Below are 27156 nucleotides of genomic sequence, written 5' to 3'. Positions count from 1 at the left end.
GCTGGCGCGAGCCAGTGACGTCAGGGGCTCCACGGCGTCTGATTGGCTCGCTAAGGGACGCGCCGTCGAAGTGGAAGGCTCACCTCACGGTCGCTCCCAAGTTCCTCCGTCGGCAGTAGAGGCGCCCAGGTTCGGTTCTGGTGCTCCGGCCCTGGGCTTGGGGCGGGGGGCCGCAGGCCGCGGCAGCCCCCGGCGCGCTCCTCCAGCTGCAGCCGCCGCAGAGGCCGGGCCCAGCGTGGCCTCCAGGGCAGCGCGAGGCCGTGGCGGTCGAGGACCAGGCGCGCGGGGTCGGGGCGGCCGGCCGCGCTGCCCAGCAGCAGGTAGTCGGTGTCGGGCTGCAGGCGCAAGCAGCCGCAGGCCAGGTCGGCGCGGGGCACCCAGGCGTCCTGGCCGCCGCGGCGCACCGGCCGCGCCCGCTGCTTGTACACGGCCAGCACGCGCACAGCCAGCCGCTGCCACGCCGGGCCCGCCGCCTCCGACGCCAGCACCTGCGCGCGGAGAACTGCGGGGAGCGTTGCCGTCAGGCCCGGGCTGGGGGAGCCTCTGGCGTCACGCGGGGTCAGCACGGTGGGGAGGTGGGGGGCAAGACCCGGGGGTGGGCTCCCAGGATACCCTTCAGGGAGGAGAGAGACCTTAAACGTTTGAGGGTGCGAGGTCTGGGGGTCTGGCCCTGTGTCGTGAATGCTGGAACCTGCTGGAGGAGACTTGGTCGAGGCAAGGAGGGCAGGGCTTATGGAGTGTGAGGTGGGGTGCCAGGATTGTGATCAGGAAGGGTGGGACGATGGAGGGCTCCTCCTGTGGAGGGGAGGCCAAACAGAGAGAGGCGCCTGGGAACATGGGACACGCCGTGTGGGGACGCTTTGGTTGGGGTTTATACTGGGAGCATTAGATGCCAAAATGACCTAAAGTGTGGGGAGGGTTGACTAGGGGGACGCTACAGTGTGTGTGGCTGGGAACAAGGCAGAAGAGGCAGGTCTAGGGTCTTGAATGTGGCAGAGTCAAAAGATGTCAGAAGCAGAGCCCTTGGAAAAGGGTATTGCTCAGGGAGGGGCTCTGGGACGAATCTGGGGGCCAGAAGGAGGTCAGAACCTAGAACCTGAGGGTTGAGGTCATACTGGTGGTGATTCAGAAACATGTGCTCTCTGAAGGGGTGAGGTGAGACGTGTTGGGGGCAGGACTCTGCCTCACAAGTTAAGTCTATGGGGCAGAAGATCCCTGTGGGAGGCAGGACGAGAAGTTTCCATCTTCCAGGTCCTAGACCAGTGGCCAGATGATGATTCTCAGAGAAGAGAGGCCTGGGGTCTTATACCATTGAGGGAAGTCACAGGCTGGTCTGGATTCAAGGGCTGGGCTGCACTCCTGAGTATCTAAGAGATCTGAGTTACCTGAGGGCATAGGCCCTGAGGTCATGGGGCTGGTGTGGACTGGTGTGACCTGATGAATTAGGGGACTTTGGGGCCGAGCCTCTGGGGGAGTGGGGCTACAGTTCAGGATTTGGGACCCTGATGGGAGGCGGAAAGTGTCTAAGATAGGCAGGACCCTCCATTCGACCAGCACCCCTTTGTCCTTCCATCCCCAGGAGGTCCCCTTTCTCCCTCAAAGATGTGCGGCTGAAGGAGGCCAAGAACATGGGGAAAGAGGAGACATAGGAAGATAGGGAACACCCCCACTCCACTGCCCCTGCCCCCCTTTGTCTTCTGTCCCATTAGGTCCTAGATCAGGAAGGGTCCTTTAGAGTCCCCCTTCCCACTTAAGATGAGAGAGCTGAAGGTGGAGAAGGTCTGAGCGAGTCATCAGAACACCTGGGTAGCTGCCGGCCATTTTTCTCCCCGGCACTCACCGTAGTCCTGCTGGCAGTACCTCCGAAGGCTCATGTGTACCCTGGTGTCCGAGACATTGCAGTAGTTTTGACATTGAGGGTCTGGGGAGGGTTAGGTCGTCTGCAGTGGGTTCCGGAGGCCTGGACCGCAGCGTCCAACCCTGCCCATCCCCCCATTCCATTATGATGGACAACTGGGGTGCCCCACCCCTTGGGACTTGGCTCAGTGGGCCACCCCTGGATCCCCACCTGGGGGCCCAAGCAACCCATCCCTGATCTCTCTTGCTGTCAGCGTTCTCCACACCAGCCTGTCTTACCGGAGCTGTAAGCACCAGGGGTAGTAGCAAGGGGGGTTGTTGCCTCTGGAATTCCTGAGAGAGACCAAAGCAGAAATTTCACCTTAGTGCCCCCTCCCCTGCAGCCGCCACCCCAACAGGAATCCAGGCATCCAGACCCCATGTCTATTCCCTTATGGCCCAAGAGTGTGAGCGCCCTTTTCCCTCCTCCTCCCAGGACCTGGAGTTGGTCCCTAGTCCCTTCTTCCTTCAGATCCAGGAATGTAGACCGCCCCCCCCGCAGCCCCCTCCTCCCTCAGACTCAGGAGTCCAGGCTCCTAGCCTCCTCCTTCCCAAGACCAAGGAGACTGGAATTTGAGTCCCCACCTCCCCCAGAGGCCCAGAGTCGGACCTCCAGCCTCTAGCTCCCATCTCCCAGGGACCCGGCCGTCAGCATCCTTGCCCACTGGAGAGCTGGGATGTCCCCTTCCCGTCCCACTTAGGACTTGCAGCCCCGCCCCTTGTCACTCACGCTGGCAGGGCATCCGGGGAGAGCGGCTGTGCTGGTAGCCGGGACCACAGCGGTTGCACGTGAGGCCGGTGACCCCCAACTTGCAGGGGCACTGCCCGCTGGTTTGGTTGCAGATGCCCCCCGTGGCCCCGATCGGGTGACACTGGCAGGCTACATGAGGAGAGGAGCTGGAGACCCGGGGTGTCAGGGCCCCAGAGGCTCCTTCCCAGTCCCACCCCTGCCCGCCAGCCCCAGGCATCGGGCCCTGCATCCTTTTCCTCTGGGCCAGGCTTCGGGCCGCACTCACCCCTGCAGGCCTTGCGGCTGGTGACGGGCTGGCTGGGGTCCCTCCAGAACCCCGGCTGGCAGTAGTGACAGTGTCGCCCGGCCGTGTGGTGACGGCACCGCTCACAGACACCCCCGCTCCGGCCGCCGGACAGCCGGAAGAGCTCCGAGTTGAACCTGCAGCGTCGGGCGTGTTGGTTGCAGGAGCAGGCTAGAGACAGGACGGGGCAGGCGCGTCAGGCTCCCGCCTTCCCTTCCCGGTCCCCAGCTTGCCCCCCTCACTGCCCCCCCAAGAGGTCCCAGACCCTCCTCATTCTCATCTTTAAGGTGGGTGCACCGGACTGGAGTGGGCGAGCCTGAGGGGCCCGACGGACCTCCTGAACGTCTGTGTGAAACTGGGGGCTCGGGGAGGAGTGGCCACTCGGGGGCATGGGCTGTGGGGTCAGCCGCCCCCCCCCACGTGTCTGCTCCCCACTGTGCTCCTTGGGCAAGTGACTTTCTGTAGCTCGGTCTCCTCCTCTGTAAGACGGCAGTCACAGTGTCCACTCCGTGAGGTTGAAAGGAAACCGAAAGGATATAAAGGGCTCGACCCAGGGCCTGTGACGCAGAGCAGGCATTCGGGGCTCAGCGTGCTTCCTTCTCAGAGCGGCTCCGTGAGGCTTGCATCTTACCGATGCAAAAACGGGGGCAGAGAGGCGAAGTCATCTGCCCAAAGTAACGCAGCTCAGGGGCAGTCCCAGGCAGGCTCAGTACCCAGGGCTTCTGGCTTCAGAGTCCGTGCTCTTGGCAACCAGACTGCAGCGGGGCCCACGGCTGGCGTGAGGATTCTGGGCGGCTTACGTGCGCGCGTGTGTTCCTGCAGAGCGCTGATCGGTGAGGCTGCTGCGGCTCTCGAATCTTAACTACTTCTCAGTTACTGGGAGACGTTAAGAAGAAACCACACAGCTTCCAGGGCCCACCCCCAGGCCTTCAGCTGGGCCCAGGCATCTGTGTTTCTAGCCAGCGTTTCTGAGTGAGATGCCGCGGGAGGGGCTTCGTGGACCATTCTTGGGAGAGGTTTAAGGAGTTTCTGACTCCCGAGGGGTTCGGGAGGCCTGGGCTGACAGGTGCTGGGAACACAGAGGGGCAGCAGTGGGAAGGTCAGGACGCCGAGGCAGCTGTGTGTTCTTGGAAGAACGACTCGCCTCCCTAAACCTTGGTTTCCTCCTGTGCAGTGGGGAGCTCAGCCCCTCTCGCCCAGGGTTGTCGTGGGCCTTAAGAGGTAGCAGTACTCTTCAGGTTATTGGTGGGAAGAATCAGCCTTTGGATTCTTTCTGACCAGACCTTCCGTCTAGAAGACTCAGGTGGTGGGAAGGGGTTCAGAGCACCATGCCTATAAAGCCGGCAGCTCTGCCACAGGACTCGGTCCCACCCCGTCCGAGACCCTGCTTTATCCCAACACTGTCAGCTTCTTACCCAGGTTCAGAGGCCAGTGCCATGCTCAGCCTGGGGCAACGTGGTGATCCTCAGAGGGACAACCTTCCCAGCTCCCAGGCCGTGCCCAGGCCCAGGATGAACCAAGTCCCACCCCCAGGCAATGTGAGTCTCCCCTCCTCCCAGCCCCCACCCCGCAGGGGCCTCAGATCTGGCTGGTGGGAATGGGCCAGAGGTGGTGGGGGCAGAGGGTCTAGGAAGACCCCGGTGGGGATGAGGACAGAGTGGGGAGCCAAGGATGGTGGGATGGGCTGTAAGTTACTCCATGTGACAGGGCAGGAAGAAAGAGAGGAGGGAGGGGGTAAAGAATTGGAGGGTGGAGAGAGAGGAGGGGTGTGTGTGTGTGTTTGTGTGTGTGTGTGTCTATCTGTTGGTAGAGTAGAGCTACTTCCCAGGGCCTGGTACCACACTCAGAGCCTCTAGCCAGGCCTGCAGGCTGGCGTGGAAGAAGGAGGGCTGTCTCTGAGGAGGGGCTGCTGGAGCAATGGAGAAGGGCCCAGACTCTGGAAGCTCCAGGTCTGGAAACACGGTGGAGGGGAAAGGGTGTGGACTGGGCCTGGGGAGCACTGGTCTAAGCTCCATGGCCCCGTGGATCGCCCATTATCTAGGAAGGTCTGTCTCCCTCAGTCCAGTCCCAGCACTGCCCCTTACTGGCGTTGAGCCTTAAGGCAAGTGGTGCATCCCCTCAGGGGGCCCCCCCTTCTTCATCTGGGGAATGATAACATTGGTAGATGTGAAGCAAGCTCTTCTTCAGTGCCAGGTACCACACTAAGCTTTATTCTAAGCATGCATATCGACCCATTGGATGTTCACTACAGCCTGTGAAAGAAATGCTGTTACTGTCCCCACTTTATAGGCGAGGAGGTGGAGGCACAGAGAGGTCAAGTCACTTGCCTGTGGTCACACAGCTGGGAAGCAAAGGAGCTGGGATTTGAGCCCAGGGTGGCTGGCTGGCTCGCTGCCAAGCCTGTGTGCCTATCTGTCACCCTAGAGCACCTAGCGTGACGGCCCCTGACAGGAGCTTGGCAGGGACAAGCCAAGACCCCCTCCCACCCCCACCCCCACCCCCCAGCTGGACTCCCTGAGCTCAGATTCGGACCTGCCACTCACTAGCTGTGTGTCCTTGTGCAAGGGACTTCTCACCTCTAGACTCAGTCTCCTCGTCTATGAAACGGACCTGATGCTAAAACCTGCCTGGTACATAGCAGGTGATCGGTGCATATGTACTTAATGAGTAAATACGTCCCCTGTGTGGTGGGTCTGATGCGTCGGGAGGTCCTGCTGCCTTGCTCCCCACGCTCACGCAGGAAATGTTATTCGTACCAGCATCTGATGGCGTGTGGGGCAGAGACTGGATGTGGGGGGCGGGCGGCAGGGACTGGGGCAGGCAGGTGGAGTGCAGGTGGGAGGCTGTGGGGGAGGGGAAGAGAGGGAACCAGCTCAGGAACAGTGGGGGTGAAGCGAGGAGCAAGGCGCCCTAGGGAGGGAGAGAGCACCCTGCCCGTGGGGACCAGGGACCATCTGCTGGAGAGTCGGGCGGGGGCCGGGCTGGGGGTGGGTGAGGGCAGGAAGAGGGGGGCCCAGGACTCACGCAGACAAGGGTGGGGGTGCCAGGGCGTGGCAGGCCGCCAGGGCCAGTCTCGATGGGACGGGCGGCAACTCTCGCACCCGGGGCCGGTGGTGTGGTGGCGGCAGCGACAGCGGGGGGGCCGGGCGCGGGCGGCACAGCGGGCTGTGTGGCCGTGGCATTGGCAGCGGCCCCTCACTCCAGCCGCCGCCAGCCCCGCCCGGCCCCCGAACTCCATGCGGAGGTGACTGACCACCACGCTGGATTTAGGGCCCGGTGGGGCTCGGAAGGTCACCTTCTCGGGGCCCCCCAAGGCCCCAGGCCAGGCGGGTCTGCGCCACAGTGATCTCCAGGGACCTCCGGTGGCCCAGGCGGCAGACAGGACCAGGGCTGGGGATCCTGGGGTGCAGAAGCGCAGGCTGATGGACGTCAGGAGGAAGGGGCCACCCAGGGCCAGGGTTAGACTGCCATTGCAGGTGGCCCGGGGGCTGAGGTCCGCCCCCAGGGAGAGGGCACAGGCCTGGGGACAGGAGGCCGCCATGCCAGCCAGCCGGGTCACGGGTGGGAGGCAGAAGCGGGGGCGGCCACCTGGATGGTAACATGGGTCTGCAGTGGTGGCCTGGCTCAGGAGGAGCAAGAGGGCAAAGGTCACGGGCATGGTCCTAGTGGAGCAAGTACCTGGAGAGGAGAGGAGTGATCAGGCTGAGGGCCTCAGGCTGCCCTCATGGGTCAGCCACCACCCCGGTCCCCGCCCCCAGGCTCTCTGAGGAACCCCTGGCATTCCACCCCCAGCCCTGCCCAAGCCCCCTCCCCGGCTGCTTCTAAGCGAGGAAAATAGTTCCATCTGGGGAGAATTACTGTTTACATAACCCAAAGGGAAAAGAACGCAAGCAAAATTGAGAATTTTGCCTGAACTAATCCGAAGCTTAACACCCCAGAGCTATCGTCAGTGTCGAGGGGTGGGGGCCCTGGGGAGAGGGCAAGGGGTGGGGACAGATGGAGAAACTGAGACAGACCACAGCGGGGAGGGGGACTTAGAGACAGATGAAGAAGAGCAGAGACAAAGAAATAGAGAAAGGGACAGAGGCATGGACAGCAGAGACAGACGGAGAGGAGGGGACCCAAGTCGAAGGGAAGGGCCAGGTGCAGAGAAGGAACCATGAGGAGAGAGGACCGAACATAAGGGGAGGCTGGAAGGCCCAGACAGATAGCGGCTGGACACCCAGATCCACAGGGAGTTGGGGCGGGGGGGGGGGGGGGGGAGGGGGCTCCTTGGGCCCCGGGGGACAGGCAGGCAGACGAGACAGACCTGGGGGCTCAGAGACACCCCCAGGGAGCAAGAGGAGAACAGAGAGCCTTGCTAGCCTGGTCGGTGGGGAGGCGGGGAGGGGAAGCGGGGGAGGGGCTTGCGGGGCATCAGAAGCGGGAGGCCAGGCCCCTGGCCCACGAGGATCAGAGCAGAGGCCCTTTCCCACGTGGGGCCCTAACCTTGTTCTCCACACCCAGGGCACGGAGGGGGATTATCGCCAAACAACCCAGCAGCCTCCTCCGCTGCCACCCACCCCCAGCCTCCACCCAGCCTTAACCCTTTCCCACCCGGGTGCAAAGCCCAGAGAACTGTGCTAAGGAACCGGAGGGGGTCATGCGGGGACTAGAAGCCTGGGTCACTCTGGAGCTGGGGGGGGCGGTTAGGAAAGCAGATGCCTGAGTCCCCCTTAGAATTCAGGGTGGGAGGACCCTGTCCTTAAGTTTCGGAAGACTTTCTGGTAATCTCAGCCCTCCCCACTCCCGCCTGCCATCCTAGGCCTCAGGGTCAGGAGAGCCGAACCCCCACATTCTCTACCCACCCTAAGGTCCCCAGATTAGAAAGGGGAACAGATGTGGGGGGTGGCAGGTGCCGGCGAGGGTGGGGGCAGAAAGAGAGGTAGGGCAGGGCAGGGCCAGATGCCAGGGTGTCCGAGGGGGGCCTAAAGTCCAGACCCCGGGGTGGCAGGGGCTAGGAAGGACTTACTGCTGAAAGTCCTCCTCCCCCCATCTTCCCCTTCCAGGGCTGGCAGCCCCTAATGAGGAACTTCCTCAGGTTTGGGGGCCTTGGAGCCTTTTCTGGGCCCCACTGTCCACGCCCCTGGCTTGCTCCCGGCTGGGAGTCTGTGAGGCATCTGGGGGTGCAGCTGGGGTCACAAACGCCCCCAGCCTGATTTCACAGCCCTCAGTGTCCCCACTGCGGTTGCCGCGTGCAGAGACAACCTCCCTGGGCCCCGGATTTTGGGCATCACCCTCCGCCCCTCCCAATGAGCCTGGCGCCATTTTGTGCACTTGCGGCCCCGGGCATTTGCCCTGTCCCTTAGCGCCAGCCTCGTTAAGGACCGAGCCCCCGTCTCCTACCTCTCCTTTCTTGCCTGGGTGGTTCACGGGGTACCATTTTCTGGCCCTTAGCACCTTGGACAGCCAGGCCGCGAGTCCCCCGGTGTTCCTGGAGGGAGGATCCAGAAGCCGGCCCCTGCCCATCTGGGAACCCAGATGTCCAGCCCTTAGCCCCTACCCCTCTGGGAGCCAGAGCCCACTCCCACCCCCCTTTAAGGAGCAGAGTCTAGCTGTGCTCCCACCAGACCCATCGTTAGGCCCCCATGCCTGGGCTGTGAGGGGGTCCATCTGGGACCCAGGCTCCTCTTCCCTGGCTTTTTTGCACGCACCCCACCCTTTGCCCCTAATGTTGGCCAAACCTGCACCCAAGAAGAGCGTGTCCCCTGCAGTTAGCTCCTCACGTGTTCTTCCCTCCCGCAGGAGCTTGGCGGCGGCGTGGGCTCTCAGGAGTGAGCGCTGAGTGGCTGTTGTCAGGCCTCAGGCTAGTGGGGGTTCTGGGCGGGAGCTCAGAGCAGAGCCCGCAGAATCCAACACCACCACCGCTCCCCCCCCACCCCCACCCCCGCCCCAGTCCCCTCGCCAACCACAGCCACGCTCTCCCCGCAGGGACCCCAGCCAGCCATGCCACCCAGGACTGTGTGGGACGTGAGGGATGTCGCCCCAGGGGGGCCTGGAACTGGGCAGCCCCGAGCGTGCTGGCCCAGGAGGCTCAAGGCAGGTAGAATGGGACAGCGGCCCCACGGGCTTCCCGGGTCTGGGGTCCCCGCTGCACTGACACTCAGACCCCGGCCCCACCGACTCCCCACAGCAGGCAGGCAGGCGGTAGGCCGGCCGGGCTCAGCCCACCACGTGGTGGTACAGTCCATCGGGAAGGGAAGGGGCTGACCTGCCAGGCGGCGGGACCCCCTCCCTTCTGGACCTTCTGTCAGCTGTGGGTAAACTGAGCATTAAGGTGAGTCACTTGCCTTTCGGAAGGATCTGGGCGGCCACCGGGAACCCCAAAGAATCGGGCGGCTTTCTAAGACGGTGGGGAAGGAAGTGAGGAGGCAGAATCCCTGGGCCTCCCTCGTCCCACGTTGGAGGGAGAGAGCAGGGACCCTGAGGGAGACAGGGACAGAGCTCAAAGCCAACGTCCCCATGGCCAGTTTGCTGCGAGGCCTCAACACCAGTGACGAAATTTTCATGCCAATGTGGCTGTCAACCATTACGGACCCACTGATTCTGACTAGAAAAAATAACGCTTTCCACCCCCTCCCGCTGAGGAGAGCAAGGGTCTCGGGAGCCGAGGGCTTTGCATGTGCTTATTGAGGCGCTGCGTGGACCTGACCCTGATGGGGATTTGGGGGCCCCCCTGCTGGCGGGAGCCTGTCCTGGGGGTCGGGAGGGCGCAGCCAGGACAGTCTGTGATTCTGGTTCTGGGGGACCCCCCTGCACCACCGTGGAGGGCCGAGCCTGGGCAGGAGTCGGGACAGGGACATCGCACTTCAAATTAGGCTGTGGGGAGGAGTTGGCTGCAAGAGAAAGGGGTTGGGGGCGGAGACACCCCCAAATCTGAGGAGGCATACCGGTTCCGGGGACAGGCAGTGTAAGCAACAGGGTAAACTCGTCCACGACACACACACCCCCCCCCACCCTTGTCAGGTTTACAATCCAGAGAGATCGCTACAGAAAAGTAATAAGTAATTCTGTTCGAGAGAAGAGCCAGAAGGCGACAGGCGCTTCAGAGCAAAAGCAAGCAGGGAAGTGGGGGCAGGGGCGGGGGTCTGGAGGGGACATTTGGTCTGAGACCTGAAAGTGGTGAGGGCAAGCCACCCGGGCATCATCAAGGCAGGAGTGACCAGGGCAGAGGGAATGGCCAGAGAAAATTCGAGAAGGCTTAGGTCTTGCTTTATTTTCCTCCTGTCCCCGGGACAAGAAGTTTCTTAAGCTAATGTTGACCTGGAGGGAAGCTTTCTTCCTCATTTGTTTTTCACAGCCTGAGCTGCTTGAGGCGATTAGCACCCCTGAAGTTGCCTTGGGGGGTGGTGTTGGGGGAAGGGCAGAAGCCGCCGGAGCTGAGAGGAAAGAATTCTCCAAGTTGGGAAGGAGACTTTTTTTTTTTTTGGAGGAGTTCCTCAACTATTGGGCACTTTCACCCTCACAGTGCCCCAGAGGGGAGGCAGGACCTCCCTGGGGCACAGCTCTGTGGTGGCTCAGCAGGGTGGGACCCTCAGCTCTGGGCTTTCAGAGATCTTTCATCCCTACCTTGGTGGCCCAGAAATAACAGAGGCCCCACGAGTCAGGGCAAGTCGTACTCCCCGTATAACTGGACGGAGAGTGTGCATCTGAGTGCTCTCCCTCAGGAAGCCTCGAAAAATCCAGGACAGCAATGGAGAGCACAGATTGCTGAGCCACAGTGCCTGGGGTTCAAATCCACGCGCTCCCTCTTTCCTAGCTGTGTGACCTAAGGCAGATTTCTTAACCTCTCTGGGCCTTAGCAGGCTCATCTGTTAAATAAGCCTAACAATGCGCCTTCCTCACAGGAGACCATGAGGTCTAAATGAGCGAAGACAGGCCCACAGTCTCATTCCTGAACCTCTTTGGACCAGATGTGGTTCAGAATGTGTGCGTCGGCCCCGTGGCGGGGTGCGGGGTCTGGGCAGCACCCCATAATCGAACGGTATCGTTTCTGCAGCAGAACACACGGGCATCACATTAAGTCAGGTCTCCAAGTAGCCGCAGGTCACGTCAGGCCACATTTTGTCCCCAAAAGAGTTCAGTTCAGCTGGGGGTTGGCCACCACTCTTTAGGAAGGTGGCCGGCAAGGAATCGCGGATGGGGCGAGTAAGTGCTGGGGCCAGTGCTACAGCCGTGATGCGCTGTTTTTCTGAGACTTTGGTGACAAAAAGCCAGGAGAGGGAGCTCTTGATACTCAAGGACAGAGGGTGGCAGAGGACGGGCTGCCGGATTCGCAGAGCCCGAGATGAAAACATGGGGTGTCTTATTCTGATGTATTGATAATTTCTAGCTGGTGAGAGCAGAGCATTAAGCCAAGTGCAGCCCCCCCCCCTTATTTTTTAAAAGTAAACTCTGTCCCCAACATGCGGCTCAAACTCACAACCCCGAGATCAAGAGCCGCCTGCTCTACTGACTGAGCCAGCTGAGTAAAGCGTAGGTCCTTGTGAGTACAGGCCGTGGGCAACCGCACAGGTCACACACCATGGGGGTGTCCCTGGGCGGTGGGTAGCTTTGTCCCGAGCGGCTGCTTCTTCCCCAGTAGCCCAGGCTCCAGTACCTGCTCAGCTCACCTGCTCTGGCTTTGGGACCTGGCCGGCCCCAGGCAGGACCAGAGCTGAGCCGGCAGTGTGATAAGGATTGGGACAGAGCTGTCACCAGCCCAGGGAGAAGAGGGGCTCATTCTTTGGCAACTAAAGCAGCGGGCAGGGCATTTCTTGGACCCCCCAGTGGAGGGAGGGTAATGTCCTACCTAGCCCTCCTGTGGAAGAGCCAGTCGACCTCGCCGGGGACCCACATTGAACAAGACATTTGAGGAGGGCCCGGGAGTGTTCAGATTTCCCAAAGGGTCAGATTACTAAAGGGAGGAGCCCTGGAATATTGGAGGAGGAGGAGAGCTGAGGCAAGGCCCACAGAACCCTGCCATTTAAGGGGGCTGGCAGAAGGAGAGATGGGGCATCTGGACGGGGGGCGGGACAGAAGGCAGAGCGTGAGGAGTGGGGATCCTGCCACCCAGTGCTTCCTTCTGCCCACGAGACTCCTGAGCTGCAGCCTCAGGGAAACCGCAGGTAGAGGGAGAGCAGAAAGTGGGTCAGGACGCACTGGACGCCCCTAGCCTTGCTTGGAGGAGTTGAGTGCGGGAACGAATGATTTGGGGGTGAACAAGACTCAGGTGCCCCTAGCTGTCACTCCTGACTGTGTCCTCTCTCCTCCCCCCAGCCATCATGGGATTCCGGGCCACTTGCCCTTCCTTCTCCACCATCTACTTCCTCTTCATCCTCTTGGTGGTGTCCACCGTCTTCCACTCCCATCACCGCCTGGCCCTGGTGCCCACCCCCTGGGCCTACCCAGGCCGCGTGGTCCTGCTCCCCAGACACCTGCCGCCGGGGGGCATGTTCACCATCAACGCCAAAGGCCGCCTGGGGAACCAGATGGGGGAGTACGCCACCCTGTACGCCCTGGCCAAGATGAACGGGCGGCCGGCCTTCATCCCGGCCGAGATGCACAGCACGCTGGCCCCCATCTTCCGAATCAGCCTCCCGGTCCTGCACGGCGCCACGGCCAGCAGGGTCCCGTGGCGGAACTACCACCTGAACGACTGGATGGAGGAGCGCTATCGCCACATCCCGGGGGAGTACGTGCGCCTCACCGGCTACCCCTGCTCCTGGACCTTCTACCACCACCTGCGAGACGAGATCCTGCGGGAGTTCACCTTGCACGACCACGTGCGGGAGGACGCCCAGAAGTTTCTGCGGGGCCTGCAGGTGAATGGGAGACAGCCGAGCACCTTCGTGGGGGTCCACGTGCGCCGGGGGGATTACGTGCGTGTCATGCCGCAGGTGTGGAAGGGCGTGGTCGCCGACCGGGGCTACCTAGAGCAGGCCCTGGACTGGTTCCGGGCCCGCTACCGCTCCCCAGTCTTCGTGATCTCCAGCAACGGCATGGCCTGGTGTCGGCAGAACATCAACGCCTCCCGGGGGGACGTGGTGTTCGCCGGCAATGGCATAGAGAACTCCCCCTCCAAGGACTTCGCGCTGCTCACGCAGTGTAACCACACCGTCATCACCGTGGGCACGTTCGGGATCTGGGCCGCCTACCTGGCGGGCGGGGACACCGTCTACCTGGCCAATTTCACCCTGCCCGGCTCCCCCTTCCTCAAAGTCTTTAAGCCAGAGGCAGCCTTCCTGCCGGAATGGATTGGGATCAACGCAGACCTCTCCCCGCTACTCAAGCACTGATGTTAGGCGTCCCTTGGCACCTCCTCCTTCATGCCTCCAAGACAAGTTCCCAAGGCATGAGGAGCATACCGTTACATGTACCAGGACACTTCCGTCTTGCATCGGAAGTCACTGACTTATTTAAACAACCTATTTATGTGTCTCATACAACAGGACCAGAGGTTGGTGCATCTCTGGGGTTAGTTAAATCAGCAGCCCAGCAATGTCATCGGTGACCCCGGTTCCATCCATCTTGTTTAACTGCCATCAACTCCTCTCAGACTGGCTCCCTCATGGTCCCAGAAGGGCTGCCACATAGCCAGGGGGTCACATGCAGACAACCTCTTCATGAGAAAGCAAAAAAGAGCTTCGTTCTTGGGTCCCTTTTGAAGAGTGAGAGAAAGATTCCAAAGCCCTCCAGCCACTGCTACCACCCCTCCCACCCCCGCATATCTCATTGACTTGAAGTGTGTCACATGCCCACATGACCCATTATAGGGCAAGGTGAATAAGACCCTGGGATTGGCTTAGCTTCAGATCAATAAATCTTTGCCCCCTCCAGCTGGGGAGTTGATCAGCCTCCTCTGAAAGACGTGGAGGCTTGCAGAAAGAAAATGGGTGCTCTTAACAAGGAAGAAGGTGTGACACAAAACAGAGAAGCCCTGAATTGTGTGGGTTGTTCACTACACAAAGGCATTTGGCCAAGGAGGCAGGTGGGACTCTAGGAGAGTCAACAACCTACTCTCCAAGCTATGTGTTCCTGGGACTGTGTCCACCCAGAGGGCTCACTGTTTTCTCATTAGTCTGCCCGGACAGGAGACCTTTTCCCCAGCTTTTACAAGAGCGCCGCCCTATTGGCTAGTAGCTGGTTGCATCTAAGACCTCCCACCCCAATTATGCAACCCTGGCTTCCTAGGGCTTAGGATGATTACTGGTAAGAACTCAAGAGACCAGCACAGTTCAGTGAACTTGAAGAGAGTCCATTTGTTCTTTGTAAATGTCTGTGGTGGTGCACCTAACAGACAAGATCTCCACCAGCAAAGGTTGTGTTAACAAAACATAGTGGCTTGAAATGACAGCAATTTATTATTTCCCACAATCCTGTAGGTCAGCTGGGTGGCTCTCTGCTCCATGCAGTGTTGGCTGAGGCCTCATGCAGCTGCAGTTTTGTGGAGTTCAGGTGGAGCATCCCCTCAGTCATCAGCATCATGGAGGCAGCCCCCAGGCTATGAGGAAGCCCAACCCCACTCCGGGGCCACGGGTAGGTGCTCCAATCAGCAGTCTTAGCTGAGGTCAACTTCAAGTCGTTCAGCGTAGGCATCAGATATGATTCCACATGTCGTTTAAGTCAGCCAGGCATCCAGCTGAGGTTCGTGACAACATGTTGCAGAGAGGAGCCCTATCTCCATTCCTGATTCACAGAGTCTGTGAGCATAACAATAAGATTGTTTGATGCTGTGAAGTTTTGGGGTCATCTGTGATACAGCCAGAGATAAACAAACTAAATCAATGATTCTCTATATTTGCAGACACTTTCATGACTTTGGCACAACCTAGGCAAAACTTGGACGTCCCCACCTGACTTGAGATCACACGTGCAAAGGCCCTGTGCCAGGGGGAATCTAGTTATACATGAGAGCGGAACCAGGCCAGCGTGGCTGGAACACATGGAGTCAGAGGTGGGAGAGAAGTTAACAGGGTTGACTGTGAAAGGCCTTGTGGACCATGGCAAGGACTTTGGGTTTTATTCTAAGACCAAGGGGAAGCCATCAGAGGGTCTTAATTAGGGGAATAACACAATCTGATTTGCTGTGTGGACTTCTCTGGCTGCTATGCAGAGGAAGGGCTGTAGGGGTAAGAGAGGGGCAGAGACCAGGGAAAAGGCTACTATAACAGTCCTAGCAAACTAACAGTCCTAGCAAAAAGTGGTGCTGGGGTCTCATTTCAAGTGCTCAACAGAGACTCCTAGTGTTTCTCTGCCAGTTTCACAATCTTGAAAGAGACAATCTTGATGCCTCAATCAGAGTGATGTTTGAGTCAAGCATTCACCATGGGCCAATTACCTGAGGCCATGCGGAGAGGTCACATAATACAAACATGGCCACTATGTTTGTAAGGGAGTTGGTCTGAAAAGAAGGTAATAAAAGAATATAAGGATTGGGGGGACGCCTGGGTGTCTCAGTTGGTTAAGCGGCTGCCTTTGGCTCAGGTCGTGATCTTAAGGTCTTGGGATCAAGCCCCATGTCGGGCTCTCTGCTTGGTGGGGATTCTGCTTCTCCTTCTCCCTCTATGCTCTCTCTCTCTCAAATAAATAATAAATTAAATCTTTTTAAAAATAAACAAAATTTAAATAAATAAAAATTTAAAAAAGAACATAAGGATCGGGAAGATGCTCCAAAATTGAGTATATGGGGAAAAAAAGTTTGCCACTCGCGTTTCAGTGGCTGAAGCAAGTCAAGTGGTCACACCCAGTGTCAAGAACAACCCATCCACATACCCCAGAATATTTGTGCTCTAATGACCACCTCACATCTTGCAGGCCCCCACAGTCTCTCCAGATGATTCTCTTGGAGTCCCTTTCTTTTGGCTTAGTGCCCATGGAATGGGTGCCACAGTACTTAGTATGCTAATAGGTCTCTTCCTCAATAACTATTTAACTCATTCAAATTTCCAGTCTGATTTTAGATTTATTTATTTTTTTTTTTAAGTAGGCTCCATGGAGCTTGAATTCACAACCCTGAGAGCAAGAATCACACTCTCTACCCGCTGAGCCAGCCAGGTGCCCCCAGTGTGATTTTATACAGCTGGGATGGGTGATGGTTGCCGGACCAGGTTTTGCTATTTAAAAATAAATAAATAGGGCGCCTGGGTGGCTCAGTTGGTTAAGCGACTGCCTTCGGCTCAGGTCATGATCCTGGAGTCCCGGGATCGAGTCCCGCATCGGGCTCCCTGCTCGGCAGGGAGTCCGCTTCTCCCTCTGACCCTCCCCCTCTCATGCTCTCTCTCTCTCTCATTCTCTCTCTCAAATAAATAAATAAAATCTTAAAAAAAAATAAAAATAAAATAAAAATAAAAATAAAAAAATAAATCCTTAATTATTTTGCATATAAATTTGGCATTCTCTCTTTTGATGTACGTTTTCAATGTATTGCAGGGGGGCACATTTTACATGGTGCTAAATTAAAACAACATCACGGTTGGTGGTCATTTCCAAAGATGGCCATGACAACATCTCCCCTCAATTCCAACCACCCAAATCTTCCCCTGCCCATCCCCATCTCAGTAAATGGCATTATGCATTCACTTCGACCAAAAACTCAACTTACTCTAGATTCTTCCTTTCACATCCCATCTACCTGCAAGTTCTGTTGGCTTTACCTTCAAAATATATCTTGAATTGGACCTTCTTTCCTTCCTCTACCATCACCACTCTATCCAAGTCACCACCATCTTTGCCTAGACACCTACAAAAGTCTCTTTCAAAATAAACTAGGGGACGCCTGACTGGCTCAGCTGGTAGAGCGTGCAACTCTTGATCTTGGGGTCATGAGTTGAAGCCTACTTAAAAAAAAAAAAAAGGTGTGTGTGTGTGTGTGTGTGTGTGTAATTCTGTATCACAATGCCAAGAAAGCTATGATGTAAAGACTATATTGAACATATGCCTTGAAGAATGAATCTGACTGATTTTCACTATCAGCAAGCCACGATGGTGGACCAGTGAAGTCATGGCCGAAGCGAGGTAAAGAGACCAGAGAGATTACCAGATTTCAATATTCACCATAAAGCTAAAGTTACCTTGACAAAGTTGTACCAGCATAAAAGACAAATGGAATCCAACAAAGAGTCCAGAAATAGACCACATACATATGGTCACTTGATTTATGACAAAGGCATCAACACAGTTCAGGTGAAGGACAAAAGAGCTTTTCAATCAATGGAAGCAATCCAATATCCACATAGAAAAGGTGAACTTGACTCCTTCCTCCTCCGGTTCACAAACATTAATTCAAGATGGATCACAGACCAAAATGTGAAAGCTAAAAGCATAAAGCTTCTAGGGGCACCTGGGTGGCTCAGCCGTTAAGCGTCTGCCTTCGGCTCAGGTCATGATCCCAGTGTCCTGGGATCGAGCCCCGCATCGGGCTCCCTGCTCAACGGGAAGCCTGCTTCTCTCTCTCCCTCTCCCACTCCGCCTGCTTGTGTTCCCTCTCTCGCTGTGTCTCTCTGTCAAAAAAATAAATAAAATCTATAAAAAAAAAAAAGCATAAAGCTTCTAGAATAAAACATGGGAGAAAAGCTTCATGACCTTGAGGTGGACAAAGGTTTCTTTCTTTCTTTCTTTTTTTTTAATGATTCCCCCTTCAGGGGGATTTCCATTTTATTTTTTTAAAGTAACTTCTAGGGGCGCCTGGGTGGCTCAGTTGGTTGGGCATCTGCCTTCGGCTCAGGTCATGATCCCAGGGTCCTGGGATTGAGCTTGGCATCAGACTCCCTGCTCAGCGGAGAGCCTGCTTCTCCCTCTCCCCCTGCCTACCACTAGCCTTGCTTGTTCGCTCTCAAATAAATAGATAAATAAAATATTAAAAAAATAATAATAAAGTAACCTCTACACCCAACGTGGGGCTCAAACTCACGACCACCAAATCAAGAGTCCCACGCTCTACCAGCTGAGCCAGCCAGGTGCCCAGTTTCTTAACCAATACACAACCCCCCAAAAAACAGTAACCATAGAACAATTAATAAAATGAACATCTTCCTAGAGAGCTCACACTGATTCCTGTCTCTTAACTGCAGGCTCACAAGACACCTGATTCATAACCTAGTATAGAGTTTTATTTGGGGTCCTGCGAACACAGCAGTATCATCTGCCTCCTATTCTGTATCTTGCACCCTCTATGACATCATACCATCCCCATTCTCCAGATTTTTTTTTTAATCAATTGCAGACAGAGTAAAGCTAATCTGGTCCATATGCTTCAGATATTTATGATCTTAAACATACATTGCTTTATATTACAAGCCAGCAGGGGCCTGAACTAGGAGAGGGCAGTAATATTTCATAAAGAACTTGAGGCTGGTTCATCTGCTTAGAGTGGCACATGTTATGAACTGAATTGTGTCTCCCAAAAGGGATTATGTTGAAGTCCTGACCCCCAGGATCTGTGAATGCAACTTATTTGGAAGTAGGGTTTTTGAAAATGTAGTCAAGATAAGATCATTAGGGTGGATCCTAATCCAATATGACTGTGTCCTTTTTTTTTTTTTTTTTTTTTTAGATTTTATTTATTTGAGAGAGCACAAGCAGGGAGAGCAGCAGAGGGAGAGGGAGAAGCAGACTCCCCACACTGAGCAGGGTATGTGGTAACATAGACATAGACAGAGAAGGGAGGGAGAAAGAGACAGGGCGGGCCAGAGAAACGGGGAGGGGTGGGGGAGGAGGAGAAAGAAAAACGAGTATATTCTCCAGTCTACTCAATGCAACCTTCTGGAGATTATGTCTATAAGTCAAATTGATAGGGGCACCTGGGTGGCTCAGTTAAATGTCTGCTTTGGGCTCAGGTCATGATCCCGGGGTCCTGGGATCGAGCCCCACATCAGGATCCCTGCTCAGTGGGGAGTCTGCTTCTCCCTCTCCCTCTACGCTCTCTCTCTCTCTCAAGTAAATAAATACAATCTTAAAAAAAAAAAAGAAAATTGATAATTTTGGTCATTTGTTTAATGTATTCGTGGTCTTTCTCATGTGTCTACTGAGCTCATGGGATGGCAACATGGTACTCCCCGTCTTCCTGTGTCCCCCTTTGGTCCAGCCTTTGGGGGCGGTGCGGCCCTCTCCCTGGGGGACAGGAGGGAGCAACTGGGATGTGTGGAGAAGGGTTGGGTGACAGGTGGTGGGGAGTGTAGGGCCCAAGTCCTTCTCTCTATTGCTGGGTTCAAACATGCACGCTCTACCCAAGCCTGTGCCTGTCTTTCAAATCTCCACCTACCAGAGAATTCCTTAGCCGCCACCCCTCAGCCCGACTCCCTCTGGAGCTGCCCTCCCCTGGACACAGGAGACATGGGGACAGAGGGTCACAAGCTCAGAGTTGGGCCAAGATGAGACAGACAGAAGCACCACCACACCCCTTCCTGATCTTTCCAGGGCTGATGGCGCCCCTTTACCCCCAATTTTCAGCCTGACCGAAAGGTGCCTGCAGGCCCCAACCGCCACCCGCGTCCAGCCCCAAAATCTGGGGCAGCCACACCACCACCTTTTGTTCCAGCAGCCCTGACCTCACAAGGTTCCTCAGGCTGTTCCTCTGACTGCCCTACACAATCCCCATGGCTTCTGGTACTTTCTAGGAGTCATGGCCCCTCTGCCGTGAAAATCCTTATCACCCTGCACTGGTACTCTCTCTGTGCAAATGTCTGAGCTTCACCAGAGCAGAGACTGAGGCTCTGTTTTTTCAACTCCGAGGGCACAGGCTATGGACTCATGAATCTGATTTAAAGCATCCATCCGACACCTCCCTGACTGGTCAGAAGACTCCAAAGACTGCCTTTGCCTCATGGTAGAGATCTCTCCCTCCCTTACCTGTTCTCTCATGACTCTCTAATGCCCATGGAGGAACTACAATCGTGGATTCGCAGCTCATAAGGGTGATTATTTGTCAGCATGTCTCCCACGGCAGGTCCAGCTCATGGGAAGTCTCAGTGAACATCTCATCCTCACTGGGCTGTAGGGCTCAGTGAACACCTCATCCTCACTGGACCCATGAGCAAACGGACAGCCCCAAACGAGGGGCAGTCACTGGCTCTGGGTACTGTCGCACGTCACTGAACTGCTGTCCTTTTCCACCTGTAGTGGATACTGTGGATGGCCCACCCAGGTCCCCTCAGATAGATCTAGATCCCTCTTCCCGGCTCTCTGCACTCAGGCCCCCCCACTCTCCATCTTCTGTGTGCTCTCCGCGTTCATTATGGCTTTTTATTTCCCGTCTTTCTGGTGCTTTGACATCTGGAGGGACTGCCCCTCCCTCCCAGGGCTAGCAAATTCCCAGAGATAATAAAGGACTCACCCAGGAGCATGCTTTGCATATGCAAACCAACCAATCCAGAGCCCAGACCCCCAACCATTTCCTTTATGAGCTTGTATACTCCTCCGGGCCATGATTCCTCGGCCTTATCACCGCAGGACCTCGTTCCAGACAACTAGGGATGGTCCCTACACCCCAGAGCCAGGTGAAATCATTCATACTAGACAATCTTAAGCCAGCTTACCCTGCCTCCCCTGTTCCCTCACTGAGAAACCACAGCAAAGACTTTTGCTCAGGGCTCCCCTCTCCCCCCCCTGCCTCCTGACTACCTTGGCACTTCCCCAGGTGGCCGTGCATGGCTTGGCACACCCCCTTCTTTGGGGATCTGTGAGAATAACAAACTATCTTTTTTGTTTTTTTGTTTTTAAGTAGGCTCCACGTCCAGTGTGGAGCCCAGTGTGGAGCTTGAACTCACGACCCTGAGACTGAGACCTGAGCTGAGATCAAGAGTCAGCCACCAAACCGACTGAGCCACCCAGGCGCCCCAGTAAAGGATCTTTTCAATTGCGGTCATTCTGATATATCGGCTTCCCCACACCTGAATAATAATAAAACCTATATTTTACAAGATTCTGCTGCTTATGGGCTTCCTCTGTGACCTTCTTCCCAGGACTGCCCTGGGGCTCAAGGTGCCCGCAGTCTATGTCCCGCCCTCTCTTCATGACTGACAAGAGGGGTGTAGCAGAGTCTCCATATATGGTCCCCAATGACCATGCCTCCAAGATTCCTACATCTTTGTAGCCCCCTCCCATCTTCTGCCAGCCCGACTTGCATTAACCAATGGAGCATAGTGCAAGTGACCCTGGGCCAGTTCCAAGCTTGGTCTTTATGAGACTGGCAACTTCTGCTTCCTGCTGCAGTAATGCTCGCTTTGGGGGACCCTGAGCTACTGTGTAGGGAGTCCGGTTACCCTGCCGGAGAGACCACAGCCCGGCTGGCTCCAACATACTAGCCATTCCTGCCAAGGCGCCAGACATGTCTGAGCCATCTTGGATGGTCCAGCCCACTTGGACCCTACGATGACTGCAGCCCTAGTCATATGATGCCAAAGAATTGCCTTGCTGAGCCAGTCAACCCATGAAACTGGGAGTGATCATAAATAGTTATTATTTTAAGACTCTAAGTTTGGGGGTGGCTTGATATTCAGTAATAAGAAACCCAAATAGGGATCTCCCTCTGCCTCAAAAGCCTAGCTCCCCCCCCCCAAAAAAGCCTAGCTCCTTTTGCCTCAGGGTAAGAAAGACCCTGCAACTTAATTTATCCTCCAGAGCTCCCCATGGGATCACGCAGAGGTTGGGACTTCACCTGAAGCCATACTCTTGATAGTCTTCTTCCCCTTCACTGTTTGGTTTCCTCCGCTCCTTTTTGGTTTCTCCTCGGAGCATTTCTTTAATAAATCATGGGCACACGAATCTTGTCTCGGGTTCTGCTTCCAAGAGAATCTGACCTCAGACATGACGCTTCTGATACTCTCACTTCCAACCGGAAGCCAAGGGTCTGGCTCCCTATTCTCCCTCCTGACTCTTCCCTACCCCCTCTCCTGTACCCAAAAAAACACAGACCACCTTCCAGACTCCCATCTAGTTGGTGGCATGGGAGGGGATAAGGTGGGAACAAAGACATCCATGAGGTCTCTGAAGGAAGCAGCAAGCAGCTTGTTTGCCCCTGGCCCGCAGCAAATGACACCTCCCCGCCCCCAACCACACAACCATGGAGGGGATCATATGGAGGTCAGGCAGGCGAGAGTCAGGCGGTTGGCATGTCAGCAGCAGTTCGGGGCCTGGTGGGGATGAGAGTCCTCTCTGATTCTGTGTCTGTGGTGGGAGGGGCTCTGCCGGTTGTCCCACCCCCTCCTTTGGGAGTCTGTCTCGGTGACCTTCCCATGCCCACCAGTTCTCCGTCCCTGGAAACCCCAGCATCCATCACCATGGATCCTCCAGCAGGTCCCACAGCCGGGTTCCACTGGAGTCACATAAGTCAGCAGAGAAGATGCTGGGGGCTGGGGGACCACAGCCTAGCAGGGGACCTCCACTCAGAGCCTCCAACCAGTCCAAGGAGTCTGTGGGGCCCCTGGGAGAGGGGGACGGGGAGTTTGTGGGGGACGGGAGCGAGGAAGAGAAGACAGAGGAGAGGCCTTCAGAGTCCGGGGAGGGGGACAGCACGTCGAAGGAGCCGGGGAAGTCCAGGGGGATGGGGGGCAGCGGGTCTGCAGGAGAAGGAATGAAGTGTGAGCTTAGGAAGGCAGAGATCCGGACCCACTCCGTTCGTTATTCCTCGTTTCCAGAAATCCAAGTCCCTAGCGCACCGCTCCCTAGAACCCAGGATTCCACATCCCAAACCCTTCCTCCTTTGGACTAGGACTCCAGAACCTCAGTCTCCAACTCCCCCAAATCTAGGAGTTGGACTCTTACCCTCAGGCTCCACCTGATCCTCCAGGATGTCATCAATGCCCCGGTTCGGAAGCAACTGCGGACGGGCAGAAGCGGCGTGAACCTGGGATCCCGCACCATCCTGACCGAGACCCCTAGCCCGCTCCCTCTCACCTGTGCCCTGCGGATGGCTTCCTGCAGCTCCTCCTCCACAGTCAGGGCCGCTGTGGGCAGTGCTGAGGAAGGAGTCGGTGCTGGAGCCGCAGCCGGAGCCGGAGCCGGGGCCGGGACCGCAGCAGTAGCAGGGGTGTCCGAGGCACTTGCAGGAGGCGGAGGGTGAGAGTTTGGGCTCGGCTTGAGCTAGAACCGTGGAGTTCCCATAAGCCACGCCCGCCGGGAGCAACCCCACCCACTCGCAACCTGTGGCTCCACCCCCTGGTCGCCTCCCGGCCCTCCGCTCGCTCGTCGACCACCCCCCTTCGGTATCGCCCCGTATTCTTTCATTGGCTTCTCTTCCCTTAAGAGCCTCCCACTTTGCTCTTAACCACGCCCCCCACACTTCACTGGCTATTCTTCTTTCGACTTCCCGCCCCGTCCCGCTTTGTCTTCTCCTCACTGGTCCATACGCGCGTAGCCCCGCCCTCACCGAGCCCTGCCGCCGGACGGCTCCCAGAGCTTTGGGCCTGAGGCGCGGCCAGGGAGCACCCGCGGGACAGTCCTCGCGCCGCGGCTTCGGCCGCTCGCGGGGCAGGGCGCCGCCGCGCATGCGCTCCAGGAGCATCGACTTAGTCCCCGACACCGGGAGGCCCCGCAGGCGCAGCTGCTGCCGGAGCTCTGAGACCTGGGGTGGGAGGCGGGGAGAGGCCTTGCTGGGAGGGCTCCGGGGCGCAGGCGGGAGCTGGGGCTGGACATTTGGAAACCGCGAGAAGAGGGACTGGGGACCCAGGCTCCTGGGTCCCGATGGGGCAGAGGCAGCGGGGTTAGAACTATGGGTACCCACCGAGGGAGAGGGCCAGCCTGGGAAGTTACTCCTCACACTCACCGTCAGCTCCTCCAGCTTAAGGGTCTGAAGTTCCAACTTGTGTGGAGGGGGCGAGGGGCTGGGGACTCCAGGTGGGGAGGGAGTGAGGGCAGTGGGCTTCATCCTGGCGGTAAGGCGTGAGGGGGAACCAGAGGTTAGAGGGGGTGGAGAGAAACGGGGCATTCCGGGGTCCTCAAAGGCAGGGGCTTGCGAAGAGGAAAGAGGGCCCAGACTTCTGGGTCTCGGAAGAGGCTAATTCCTGTGCGTGGGAGTGGAGGAACCGGAGGCCCAGTCTCTCGGGTCTGAAGCCAGGACTCCTGGGACCTGAAGGAAGAGGGACTGGGAACTTGGACTCTGAAGTCCTGGGGGAGGAAGGGGTTGGGGGCTGGACTCTGGACTCCCCTGCTCTTGGACTCTGGGTTTGAGGGAGGAGGATGTGTGGGCGAGGGCGGGGGCTGAATTTCCCCCCAGAGAACAAAAACAGGGATCATACCTGGGAGGTGGCTGCTGTGAGTTTGTCCCTTCCCACAGAGGTGGTCCAGGGGGACCCAAGGCCAACCCTTTGGCCTGGGAGTCTACCCTGGACCCTTGTCTCCGCCCTGGGGGCATGTACTGGTGGTAGGTCAAGTTCCCCTTTGGCTTGGGCTCTCTCCAATGTTGGGAGATCTTGGGAGACTCCTGGAAAAGCAGGTGTGATGTCATATGTTTCGGCTCTGTCCCCGCTGTCCTGCCCCAGAGCCTCAGCTTGGCACCACCAGAAAGGAGCCAAAAGGGCAGTAGCAAGGACGACCAATGCTAGACTCTCCGGGGTATTTCTCCTCACTCGATGGAGACTCACCTTCAGGGACCTCCAAGGGCAGTATTCTGATTCATGGAGCAGGTCCCCAGGGCTGAGGAGGAAAGGGGTGGGGCCCAAGGGCGAGACTGGGGCCGGAGCCCTGGGGGCCAGAGCAGGGTCTGTGGCTGAGACCCACGGATCTGGATCCAAGACTGGAGAGGCAGTGAAGGACCCTGAGAGGCCTGTAGACAGCAAGCCAGGCAGGGAGGAACAAGACTGTGTGGGAAGGAGGGCCCTGGAGGCCTCAGCCGCCCCCCCACCTCCCGGTGTGGGAGGGCAGGACCAGGGAGGGAAGCCCCAGTGTTAGGAGGTGGGTGCCCAGACTCCTGGATCTCAGGGCAGAGGTTCCAGAATTTTATATTCTCAAGAAAAGTCAGGAATCACGTCCTCAGTCACCAAGATTTAGGGGGCTTTGCTGGAACAGGGGTGGGGCCAGCACTCCTGGTTCTTAAGGAGAGAGAGAAGCTGAAAGCCACATCCTGAGATTCGTGTGCATGCCAAGTGAGGAGTCTGGGACGCCTGTCTTCTCCGAAGAAATGGGATCTGGATTCATGCATTTTTTTGGAGTGGGAAAAGTCATAGGGCAGGAAGCAGAGCTTTGAGGGGTGGGGTAGCCAGGGACCTGTACTCGGGTCCTCAGGACGGGACAGGATAGGACTTCAGGGTGTCCCAGGCAGAGGGGCCAAGGCTCAGGAACCAGTGCCTGAGATCTGGTAGCTGCACTTCTGGGCATCCCAGGGTTGTCGGGCCTCCATCCCCTCCCTTTCAGGGCCCACACTTACTTGGGTCCTGATACCGTCTGTGGATCCGAAGCTGGAGGACTATGGAGGAAGGAGGGAGGTGGGAGGAGAAAGGCGGGAAGGGAGTGTCCAGGAGCCCGGCCTGGCAGGCAGTTGAGCTGCAGTTGGCAGGACACGCGTGCCCAGCCCCCTTACACACCCCATGCAGGCGGGTGGGCCGGCAGCCTGTTCCCTTTCCCGGGCCTCCCGCCTGCTCCCTGCTCCCTGCCAGAACTGTTCTGGGACTAGGAGCCAGCCAGTGTGCAGACAGGAGGCAGCCCTGCCCCCAGCTCCACCTGCCCCCTTCATGAGCATGTGCCTACCCCACCCAAGGCATGATCGCCATCTTGGCAGACTGACCCATGTGTGCCTCACCTCTTCTCGTCCGTGCGCTCCCGTCTGCACCAGCCCGCTCCCTTCGGTGTACCCCCAGCCTCCCCACACTCACGCCCTCTGCACATGCATTTCCCTGGGCTCTGGTCTGGCACCTGCGCCACTTTTGTGCACTCGTACCCTTTGATATGCTTCATCCTTGGCACCCACCCAGCCTTACTGACACTTCTTTGCACATTCAGGATTTGGTTTCCAGTTCTGGAGCAGAGATCTCTCTTTGCACATTTCACGTGCACTCTCCAGCACACTCATTGCTCTTTGGGGACTGGTGTCTTTGCACCCATCTAGCATACTCATTTGCACACTCGTATGCCCTTGGCCCACTGAGGAACTGACATCCAGTGCCACACTCACTTGCACGCTTTCGGTCCGCATTGGGACCTAAAATACAACGTTTGACACGTTCAAGTTTTGATACAGCGCACTGTCCCCTCACCAACACTCCCACACCGCCCACTTCTAAGTCCCCACTCTGTGCACTCCTCCACTTTGCACACATGTCGATTTAAGCCCCTGTTCCTTTGCAGTACCTGACCCTCTGCACACCCACCCCTCGCCACCCACTCCTCACTGTTTACAGGAGCATTGCATTGGCCATTTGCACCCTCATTGAGCCCCCCAAAATTCAACCCCTTTGCTGGGGACTCCTTTATACACAAGTGACCTTTTGCACAGAAAACACCTGCCTTGTGGGTTCCATGGCCCCCCTCCCATCTCACCGACCACACACACTGCCTGAGTTAAGAGTATTTCAATCCCAGGACCCAGAAGACCCCTTCCCTACATGCATAGAGAGAAACCTCTCACCAGATCTGAACTTGGAGCGAATGATTTGGGAGCGCTGAGAGGAAGTTGCGAGAGTCATTGCCAAGGCTGTGATGGGGACCTGGACTGAGGGGAGGACAGGGCCCCCACCGGAGGAGGGTCAGAGTGGAGGTCAGGAGGCTGTCCCTCCCTGTGAAGGCAGCAGGGAAAGGGCCTCAGGGGCTTAGGGATAGGAGAGGCCTTGAGCCAGAACTTCTGGAGCCTGGGGGAGGAGGGGCTGGGAGCTCGGACTCCTGGATTTGAGGGAGAAGGGGGTTGAGGGCCCCAATTCCTGGAGCCTGGGGGAAGAAAGACTGCGATCTATGAAAGGAGACCCCTGGGCCTGTGAAAAGAGAGGAAGGAAAAGAGGGTGAAGGGATAGAGCTCAATACTCTGAAGGGACTAGAATCCAACACCCTTGATCAAGAGGGGAAAGGGACCCGGTAGGTTCCTGGGGAATTGGGAAGGGTCTCTGCCACCTGCATTTGAGAGGGGAGTGGGTGGGTGTCAGCCACCATGGTCTGTGAGGAAGGGACTGGGACCAGAGAGGTGACAGAAGAGTTAAGGTGGGTTCCCCCCACCCCCATCCCAGGGGCTTCTCACCAGGTGGGCTCGGCGCAGCAGTACTCTGGAGCGGGTTGAATCCCCTGGTCT

The 27156-nt window shown here is 57.3% G+C and overlaps 3 protein-coding genes across 3 annotated transcripts; 1 reads left to right on the top strand and 2 right to left on the bottom strand.

Moving 5' to 3' along the window:
- Positions 1–50: 50 nt before the first annotated feature.
- NTN5 (netrin 5) lies at positions 51–6588 on the bottom strand. Its single transcript, XM_021681081.2, has 6 exons — positions 5955–6588; positions 2913–3101; positions 2627–2776; positions 2137–2190; positions 1841–1921; positions 51–502 (listed from the first exon to the last, which is right to left on the bottom strand). Exons 1-6 carry the CDS (start codon positions 6586–6588, stop codon positions 51–53), a joined length of 1560 nt encoding a protein of 519 aa, XP_021536756.2.
- A 4520-nt stretch (positions 6589–11108) lies between these two features.
- Positions 11109–13304, top strand: FUT2 (fucosyltransferase 2). The gene is made up of 2 exons (XM_044911361.1): positions 11109–11117; positions 12191–13304. The coding sequence occupies exons 1-2, from the start codon at positions 11109–11111 to the stop codon at positions 13244–13246; spliced, it is 1065 nt and encodes a 354-aa protein (XP_044767296.1). The 3' UTR covers positions 13247–13304.
- Positions 13305–22018: 8714 nt separating this feature from the next.
- Positions 22019–26627, bottom strand: MAMSTR (MEF2 activating motif and SAP domain containing transcriptional regulator). The gene is made up of 8 exons (XM_044922272.1): positions 26506–26627; positions 25309–25347; positions 24527–24678; positions 24182–24366; positions 23710–23812; positions 22842–23027; positions 22710–22764; positions 22019–22504 (listed from the first exon to the last, which is right to left on the bottom strand). The coding sequence occupies exons 1-8, from the start codon at positions 26561–26563 to the stop codon at positions 22221–22223; spliced, it is 1062 nt and encodes a 353-aa protein (XP_044778207.1). The 5' UTR covers positions 26564–26627; the 3' UTR covers positions 22019–22220.
- Positions 26628–27156: the final 529 nt, after the last annotated feature.

The sequence above is a fragment of the Neomonachus schauinslandi genome, chromosome 16 (genome assembly GCF_002201575.2).
Source record: "Neomonachus schauinslandi chromosome 16, ASM220157v2, whole genome shotgun sequence".
Classification (NCBI taxonomy): domain Eukaryota; kingdom Metazoa; phylum Chordata; class Mammalia; order Carnivora; family Phocidae; genus Neomonachus; species Neomonachus schauinslandi.
This window is presented reverse-complemented; position numbering and strand designations above follow the sequence as displayed.